This window comes from Oculina patagonica, unplaced genomic scaffold (genome assembly GCF_052425735.1).
Source record: "Oculina patagonica isolate OP01 unplaced genomic scaffold, crgOcupat unplaced693, whole genome shotgun sequence".
In the NCBI taxonomy this organism is placed as follows: Eukaryota; Metazoa; Cnidaria; class Anthozoa; order Scleractinia; family Oculinidae; genus Oculina; species Oculina patagonica.
This window is the reverse complement of record NW_027558573.1, coordinates 1-9644: the sequence shown is the minus strand read 5'-3', so window position 1 is coordinate 9644 and position 9644 is coordinate 1. Positions and strand designations below refer to the sequence as shown.

The window sequence follows — 9644 nt, the reverse complement described above, 5'->3', positions numbered from 1 at the left end:
ATAGTTAGTTAGTCAGTCATAGTTAGTCACCTCTACTAACTATGGTGCCCCCCGGGAAAATAAGATTTTATATCACATTTTGATATGTTTTTTGGAGGGGGGTTGGGGCTAGGGAGTTGAAATATTTAATGTATTTTACTTCATAGCTTCATTTACCTCCCCCCAGTCTTTTTTCTTCGATACCTCTACACCCCACCCCCAGGAGATGCTGAACCATGCTCAGTACTTGACAATTTTTGGACCAATTCTTCTATTTATGATTAACTTACATTTCTATACATGCTATAAACAAACCTGGAAGGAAGTCCTTTGGCTTTGCTTTTCTCCATGATGCGTGTTTTCATAACCTGAGGATAATCACCATTGACAAACACAGGATGTGCCATCCACCCCAAGTACCACTGCATGCCGCGATCAGCTGCCTTGATGTCTTCTTCCTTGTCTGTCTTGGGCTCAAACCACTGTGCATTAACCACGATACTAATCTTACCCTGCTGAGTTCTTCTAAATTCTTTGTCATAAGTGTGCCATGCTTTTGCATGAGCCAGTAACATGTTGTGGCCAGCTGCAAATAAATTTTAGAAAGCATCATGTAAATGTAAATAAATGTAAATACAATTTTAAAGTCCATACGCAGGACGAGGTTACCCTCAGTGTCCGAGCCAGAGGCTCATGTATAAGACGTAGGACTGTTAAAGATCGAATTAGAATTTAGTAGTGTTGATTTTTGCGGAGGGGAGGAAAACCGGAGAACCCGGAGAAAAACCCTCGGTGCGAGGACGAGAACCAACAACAAACTCAACCCACATATGACGCCGGGTCCGGGTATCGAACCCGGGCCACATTGGTGGGAGGCGAGTGCTCTCACCACTGCGCCATCCCCGCACCCCTATGTAAGAAAGCATACCGTAAAATTCCGGTTATAAGCCCCCCCCCCCCAGCTTATAAGTCCCCCAGGTTATAGGCCCATCTATCTGGAAACAAAAAAAATACATCCAATTATAAGCTCCACCCCCCCCTCCCGGATATAAGCCCCCCCCCCTCTACCGGATGACAGTACTGAACAGGGCCAAATGTTGCTTTATTATGCGTTTTTAACTGAAAACGTATTTCAATCAACACTGCAGTGGATCATTTTCAAAACGATTTTTTTTTATTCTGCTAAAAAGCCCTCCCGGATATAAGCCCACCCAAAACCCCTTTACAAAGTTGTATAAGCCAGGGCTTATAACCGGAATTCTATGGTATGCATTTTTTTATTAGTCTTGTCACCTGTTGTCAAAAATATCAATGTATATTTGCAATGGTGAATCCAGACCTTGGACTGGGGGGGGGACCTTTTTTTGTGTGTGTACACCCAAAAAGTTTTTAGTGGGGGATAATTTAAAAAAAAATGTCTTTTACCAAAAATAAGAAGGGGTCTGGGGCCCTCCACTTCATCCACCACTGATTTGACACTGAATTGAAAAACTTCATATTGATCACACATACCTAGGTATGGCCCTGTCTCCATGTCTTTAAGTCCAGGAGCAAAAGCGCCAAGACCGTATGCATCTAGGGCTTCCTCATGAGGCTCATTTATTGTTAACCACACTCCAACCCTGTCTCCAAACGTTTTAAAACAGAAGTGTGCATAATCATTGAAGATGTCAGATATTTTAGGATTATGCCAACCTCCAACATCTTGCAATGCTTGCGGCAAATCAAAGTGGTACAGTGTCACGGCAGGCTTGATCCCATTGGCTAGCAGAGTGTCAATCAATTTGTTGTAATATTGGACTCCCAGGGGGTTCACGTTATCTATTGTTCCCTGGGGTAGCACTCTGGACCATGAAATGGAAAATCGATAATATCCGACACCAAGGTTTTTTAGGAGTGATACATCCTCGTCGATTTTGTGGTAGCTATCACAAGCTATATCCCCTGTGTCATTGTTGTGTATTTTCCCACTGGCATGGCAGAATGTATCCCAAATACTGGGACCTTTTCCGTCTTCATTCCACGCGCCCTCGATCTGATACGCTGCGGTCGCTGCTCCCCAAATAAAATCCTCAGGAAATGTTCCTTGTATAAAACTCTCCTCTGTTTCAGCTGCTGGTGACTTGTATTAACAAAGAAAAGGGCATTCAAGATTAATTGAAACCCTTTGAAATTTATCTCAGGCCATCCGAATACAATGTTTCGTTTCCCATCACCCGACCGACCCATTTTTTTCGAAATGTAAAAAAAAATTCCAGATTCACTAGTCAAAGAGGCAAAGAGTACTTTAATTTACAAGCACACGATCTTGTTTTATTAACAACAATTGGTACGATGTGATGTCCTTGTCTTTAATTAACATCGATACTAAGTTTTTCAAAGGCTGTTTCGTGCCAAGGGCATTAACAATTGTTCCAACATTCTCAGCGAGATCGACTGAAACAAAATCTTTCGGTTCTGCATCTCCTGGCTTCTTAAATGAACCCAGACCTCTTAAAGTGTTCATTCCTTTTTTTGCCCGACCGACCGACCCACCATCACAAGAGACGATAGAAAACGAAACATTTTATTGGGATGGCCTCATCAAAAATTCATTTGTCTTGTTCAATTGTCTTTTTCAATAAAGAAGACAAATTATAATTCGAATACAAATTAATTAAGTACTTGCTTACCAACATTCTGGCTCCAGATACAAAAAATACTGCGATTAGTTGCAAAAAAAATGTAAATTTGATGATTCTTATGCAAATCATTCGATCCTTCCCAGCTTTTCCCGCCGGGCTTTCTGACTTCTTTGTGTCTTTGTTCGCGGTAGAGGAGTGGTGACGAATATCAGATTTCGCGCACTTTGGCGGGATTTCTTCGAATTTGCATATTTATACGGCAGGTAGACTACGAGCAGTCCCTATATTTTCGCAGTCCGTCGAGCTTGAAGCGAAATTTTTTTCGAAGAGTCCGTCGAGCTTGAAGCGAAAAAAATTACGCGCGGGGGGAGGAGGCGGGGCGAGGCGAGAAGCAAAAAAAATATTTTTTTCGCTTCTCGCCTCGCCCCGCCTTTTCCCCTCGCGCGTAATTTTTTTCGCTTCAAGCTCGACGGACTCTGCGAAAAAATAGGGACTGCTCGTAGTCTATAATACGGCAGGGGCAGGGGAAGAATAAACCAACTTTTACAAGAAAAAGAACAAAAATCAAACAGAAATACGTTTTAATCAGGTATGATTACCAGCCGCTGTTCGGAAAATGAGCCCAGGAGTAAAGACCGGTCTCGAGAAAGCGGCGGAAATCGAGTCTGCAACATTCAAAAGTTTCAGATGTTTGTTTAACCAGGGGACAGAAGTGCTTCCTGTTTTGTCGCTAGTCACGCAATTCTTCTGTCAATCAACCGCGCAATACGTCATTTACGTCAAATTCAAATATCGTGAGAAACAATGGGGTATGTTACTTTTTGTTGTGGCCCACAGACCGTATTGTTTTTAAACAATAGTAATTGATTAACATTCATCTCAAGTGATCGCGCGGAAAACACGGAAAATTTGCGACCACAAAAACGTCACGCAATATGGTAATATCGTTGCTGATTCGTTTTCTCTTGCTTCTAAGCTTGGAAGTCATGGCAGAAAGGCAAGATGAGTTTTTCTATGGCGAATTTCCTGAAGATTTTATGTGGGGAACATCGACTTCAGCGTATCAAGTGGAAGGCGGCTGGGATGCGGACGGTAAGGGGCCTAGCATCTGGGATAAATTCACTCAGGCAGGCGGCAATTCTTACAAGAATCAAACAGGCGATGTAGCTTGCGATTCCTACCACAAAACTGACGAAGATGTCAAGCTATTGAAAAACCTCGGGGTAGGGTATTACAGGTTTTCAATCTCCTGGTCTAGAGTTTTGCCGAAAGGTACGCTTGACGAGGTGAATCAGGCTGGAGTGAAATACTACAACGACTTGATCGACTCGCTGCTAGAAACCGGAATCACTCCGATGGTCGCTCTATACCACTTTGATCTGCCCCAGGCGTTGCAAGACAAGTACGATGGCTGGTTGAATCCTGTAATAGCAGACATTTTCAACGAATACGCCAAGTTTTGTTTCGAAACGTTCGGTGACCGAGTCAAGTGGTGGATTACAATAAACGAGCCTTGGGAGGCAGCTCTGTTAGGTCACGGATTCGGCTTAACACCTCCAGGCAAGAAAGATCTTAGCACAGCCACATACAAAGGTAATACACCGCAGACGTAAATATTTAATAATTAATTCTTTGTATTCAGAGAAAGAATTGTGGGTTTAGAAATACGGAACGGACTTAAAAGTAAAATGTGTGAAGCTTCTACAAACAAAACAGCAAAACAAACATTCAAAAGAGGACGGGGCCAGTAACAATTTAGAATGGTAAAATGTAGAATTTTATAGCACCGTAAAATGCCGATATAGCTCCCCCCCCCCCCCCATCCTCCATCCCTCCCCCGGCCCATCTGTCTACTAACATTCTGGTTATCAGCGCCTCAGGATATAGGGCGCTGTTTGCTGACGTCATTGTTTACATTTTGCCTTGTTAGCATACGACTTTGCGTACAGAAGGCATCATGCTTTATACAATTTGACTCCAGACGTTTACAGAGCTTGTGAAACTTGATTATCGGCAAAATTTAGCTTCAAAAAACCTGCAAAATCTCTGGATGGTAAAAGTGAAAGTGAGCCCACACATTCTTTGTAAAATTTTGAGTTTTCAAACCCGCGTCACAGAAAAAAGAATTTAATATATCAGGCTCAAATTTAATGCGAAGGCCGTTATCGTGCCATGTTCTTTCGATATTCAGAATAGAAATTTTTGTAGCTTGATCAAAAACTAAATTGCTTATGCTAATGAGGCAATTTATTATAAACAAGATTTCCCTACATAAGCCCACCCAGAATAGGGTTTCTGGCCCTCCCCACTCCAACTTATAATTTTCCATATTACAGTGGAACCTCGAAATAACGAAGGGCCAAGGGACTGGCAAAATATGTGCGCTATAACGAGATTTCGTGATATCGAGGTTCTTTTCCATATATTTTACTATTACTGGGGCGCAGAATGAGGTTTAGCTTCCCCAAACACATTTGCTTCAAATCGACTTCTTTTTTTGCTAGTTGCCTATGTAATGCTTCTTGCTCATGCCAAGGCATGGCATACCTACGATCAAGTTTTCCGCGCCTCACAGCAAGGCAAAGTATCCATAATCCTCAATGTGCACTGGGGAGAGCCCAAGTCTGACACGCAAGCTGACAAAGAAGCCGCTGTCCGCAGCATAGAATGGTGGCTCGGGTGGTTTGCTCATCCAGTATTTGTCAACGGAGACTGGCCTGACGTCATGAAGAAAACCGTGAAGGAGAAAAGCGAGGCTAAAGGAATTCCCAATAGGTAGGAATGATTTAAAAACTTCGAGATGTTATATAAACTGTGTGAGTCCGTCCGCGCTTTCCGACGGCAGCCGGACCCAAACTGAAAGTAGTTTTGTTCACTTTGGTTTTGCATTCGCTAAGACGGTTAATTAACATGATTGGTAAGAAAAATTCATGCCACGTGGTTTAACTACATCAAAGCAGACATGCTGTCTTTTCAACCAATCAAAGCAAAAACAAAAATTGATTTGCCAGACGCGCGTTCTTCCGCGCTTTTCTCCTATTGCATGCCTTTCCTTTAGTTCTCATTGCTTTATTGTGTTAGTTGCATTTGCTTTGATCGGCCCGGTGTGATCACTTTGGCTTTGGTTTTACGACATTCACTTAAAAAATCGTTCAATTTCTCCTTATAAAAATCGGACCGTTGGAAAGTGGGATAAACTCAGGCAGTGTAGGCTAGTCTGAATGGCCCGAATAGGACTCGAAAATTTATTAGCTTCGTCAACAATTACTTTTTTTGATTAGTTATAAGCTCTGCAAAAATATAATGATATCTTTTGGTTGGAGCCCTTAACTCCCGCTTGCCAACACATGCAGTGGTCCTCTACACAAATTTAACGCAGTATGGTATTTCATTCTGCCAGACTTCCAGAAATAAGTGAGCCAGAGAAGCAGCTGATCCAAGGAACAGCGGATTTTTTCGCTCTGAACATGTACAGCGCCTTCCTCATTGAACATCAGGAATTCCCAGCCGAGGTTGAGTGGAACTACATGACTGATCAACAAATGAAAACCTCTGCTCACCCGACCTGGCAGCGAGGTAATATAATTCAACTCTTGATACTGAGGGTTCGTGCTGTGGTAGCATAGTTTGGGAGTGAAAAAGAGCTTTTTGTTTAAGCTCAAAATAATTTGATGCAGTTAAATCGGCCCTTTTCAACATGAAATGGATAACGCAGTATTTAGGTGTCACCAATACACAAATGTACTGCCTAATTCTTACTATTTTTCGCGCGTACTTAATTTCGCGAAAATTCGAGAGCCGAATTTCGCGAGTATTAATTTTTGCGATTGCAAAAAAAATTAGAGAAAAAGTTTATTAAATTTCGCAATTTTGTCAGTGTTTTATGGATCAGTCGTCGAAGACTAAGGAATTACTGGAAATACACATAGGTCTGGCTCAATGTAACTACAAGGAGTCTGCAAACGAAAACTTTAGTGATTGTACTAAAGAGGTTTTGAACCAATTTACAAGCTCGAAACAGTAATTAGAGAAAGGGTGCTAGTAAAAAACAAGACGGAAAGATATTTTTAAAGGTAGATAGTTGCAGAACCAAACATTTATTGTTCACTTCTGACATATAATTTGGTATTATTTTTCGCGTGTTTAAATTTCGCGCAATGTATTTTTCGCCCGTACTAAGGCCCGGTTCAAACGTCGAACTTTTCATGTGCCGAACCTAATACCTATTTGGGTCGACCCAAATAATTAAGTTCGGCAGTTGATTCAAACGTCGAACTTTTTCATGTGCCGAACTCATTCTGTGCCCAGAGAAAAACAAGGACTTCTCAAGTCGCACACTTTATAAAATGAACAAGAACACCGTTCAGTGGGAGAGCATATCCCTTTGTGGTTTAAAATAAAATAAAAAACAGCAGTTTTTAAAGTACAGTTGCCAGGCTTTGGTCAAATGTCTTTAGCATCAGCCAGTTCTGTAATTTAACTACTACCTTTAGTTTTCAGTCTTGTTTTTTGTTTCCTTCCATTTTAGAGGTATATTCAAAAACCAAAAACGAAACAGGATACGAATGCAATCGAGTAACAGCTAGAGTTTGTGCGTTGGAAGGCAGTCATGATTATTTTGCGGTCCAGAGCGTTACGTGGCGCCTTAAATTTTATGCATGACCGCGTTCATGACCACTCACTAGCCAATCACAAACCCTCTTATATTTACAAATACGTTAGCGTAATTTATGCATTAGATTCGGCACATGTAATGTGCGACGTCTGAATCCGTGTCGAACTTTTGCCGTTCTATCCGACTGGGCCTGTCCGAATACAAATCTGTCGAGCCTAATTGATTCAAACGTCGAACTTTACATGTGCCGAACCTAATTCAGCTAATTATTAGATTCGGCACATGAAAAGTTCGACGTTTGAACCGGGCCTACGGTTTCGCGATTATTTTAAAATCGCGAAAATTAGTAAGAATAAGGTAACAAAGCTGTAGGAACATGTGACTTTGCATTGAACCAAAAGCGAGACGATTACTTGGGTTTGGTACTGTCATTTTCCTACCACGACATTTTTTTTGGTATTTTTTAACAATAGTCAGTCGACAATGTCCCAACGTTTCGGCTTAAACTAAAGCCTTCATCAGGGGAAAGTGATAAGTGAATACAAAAAGCACGTTCTTATATAATATGCAAATCGAGAGCTAATGTTTGTCCCTAAAGGCTAAATTTAGAAATTCGTGCGGTAAATGCATGCCGTCATCGCGGTTTAGCGGATTATTGCAAGTGTTAATTTCCCAAGCCTCCAGAATACGTCTTTTGCGCCAATTTGTGCTTGTACGTAAGATCTTTGACGATTCCCACGAGATGGTGTGGCCAGAATGAAAACAATGTTCCGCTAAAGCTGACTTGTGTGAGTGTTTGTCTTCAACTGCTTTTTGATGCTCTTTGAGTCGGGTGGAAAATTTTCGTTTCGTTTCTCCGATGTAGCTTTTGTCACAAACTTGGCAGGGAATTGAATAAATTGCGCCACGAGTCTGATCTTTTGGCAATGGATCTTTCGGTTTTGGAAACAAATTGCCGATGGTTTGGTGTGGTTTTAAGCGACTTTGATATTATAATTGCTTAAAATTCGCTTGATTGGTTCCGTAGTACCCTTGATGTACGGCAGAATGCAGAAACCTTTTTTGTCATCAGTGCAGTTGCAGCCGTTTGTTGAGAAGGTCGTTTCGGTTTGCTTACATCAATCACAAAGCGCTTAGGGTAGCCATTCGCCCTGAGTGCCGCGGTCACATGTTGCATTTCCTTTGACTGTTGATCAACAGAAGATGGAATAGTTTTTGCACGATCAGTCAAAGACTTGACCACAGCCCTTTTGTGAGCAGCCGGATGGTGGGAGTCAAACGAGATATATCTTTCTGTGTGTGTCGGTTTGCGATAGACTTTAGTGGAGAGTTGGCCATCGTCTTGTCGACAGACAGTGACGTCAAGAAAGGATATTTTCCGTTCTGTTTCTCTTTCAACCGTAAATTGGATAGAAAGAGAAACAGAACGGAAAATATCCTTTCTTGACGTCACTGTCTGTCGACAAGACGATGGCCAACTCTCCACTAAAGTCTATCGCAAACCGACACACACAGAAAGATATCTCTCGTTTGACTCCCACCATCCGGCTGCTCACAAAAGGGCTGTGGTCAAGTCTTTGACTGATCGTGCAAAAACTATTCCATCTTCTGTTGATCAACAGTCAAAGGAAATGCAACATGTGACCGCGGCACTCAGGGCGAATGGTACCCTAAGCGCTTTTGTGATTGATGTAAGCAAACCGAAACGACCTTCTCAACAAACGGCTGCAACTGCACCGGATGACAAAAAAGGTTTCTGCATTCTGCCGTACATCAAGGGTACTACGGAACCAATCAAGCGAATTTTAAGCAATTATAATATCAAAGTCGCTTTAAAACCACACCAAACCATCGGCAATTTGTTTCCAAAACCGAAAGATCCATTGCCAAAAGATCAGACTCGTGGCGCAATTTATTCAATTCCCTGCCAAGTTTGTGACAAAAGCTACATCGGAGAAACGAAACGAAAATTTTCCACCCGACTCAAAGAGCATCAAAAAGCAGTTGAAGACAAACACTCACACAAGTCAGCTTTAGCGGAACATTGTTTTCATTCTGGCCACACCATCTCGTGGGAATCGTCAAAGATCTTACGTACAAGCACAAATTGGCGCAAAAGACGTATTCTGGAGGCTTGGGAAATTAACACTTGCAATAATCCGCTAAACCGCGATGACGGCATGCATTTACCGCACCAATTTCTAAATTTAGCCTTTAGGGACAAACATTAGCTCTCGATTTGCATATTATATAAGAACGTGCTTTTTGTATTCACTTATCACTTTCCCCTGATGAAGGCTTTAGTTTAAGCCGAAACGTTGGGACATTGTGGATATTTTACGAACATTTTACTACAAAATTTTTAACCAGAGTAACGTTTTTATTTCTTAATGAATCAACCACCTGGTTACAGGTCCATTTTTAAA

At 41.7% G+C, this 9644-nt stretch overlaps 1 protein-coding gene and 1 pseudogene across 2 annotated transcripts; one reads left to right on the top strand and one right to left on the bottom strand.

Moving 5' to 3' along the window:
* Positions 1-294: 294 nt before the first annotated feature.
* Positions 295-2774, bottom strand: LOC144641113 (cytosolic beta-glucosidase pseudogene; annotated as a pseudogene). Its single transcript, XR_013568502.1, has 3 exons — positions 2652-2774; positions 1492-2101; positions 295-565 (listed from the first exon to the last, which is right to left on the bottom strand). The product of XR_013568502.1 is annotated as a cytosolic beta-glucosidase pseudogene (transcript).
* Positions 2775-3494: 720 nt separating this feature from the next.
* LOC144641112 (cytosolic beta-glucosidase-like) lies at positions 3495-6258 on the top strand. The gene is made up of 3 exons (XM_078500160.1): positions 3495-4196; positions 5108-5378; positions 6004-6258. The coding sequence occupies exons 1-3, from the start codon at positions 3539-3541 to the stop codon at positions 6227-6229; spliced, it is 1155 nt and encodes a 384-aa protein (XP_078356286.1). The 5' UTR covers positions 3495-3538; the 3' UTR covers positions 6230-6258.
* The last annotated feature ends 3386 nt before the right edge of the window (positions 6259-9644 follow it).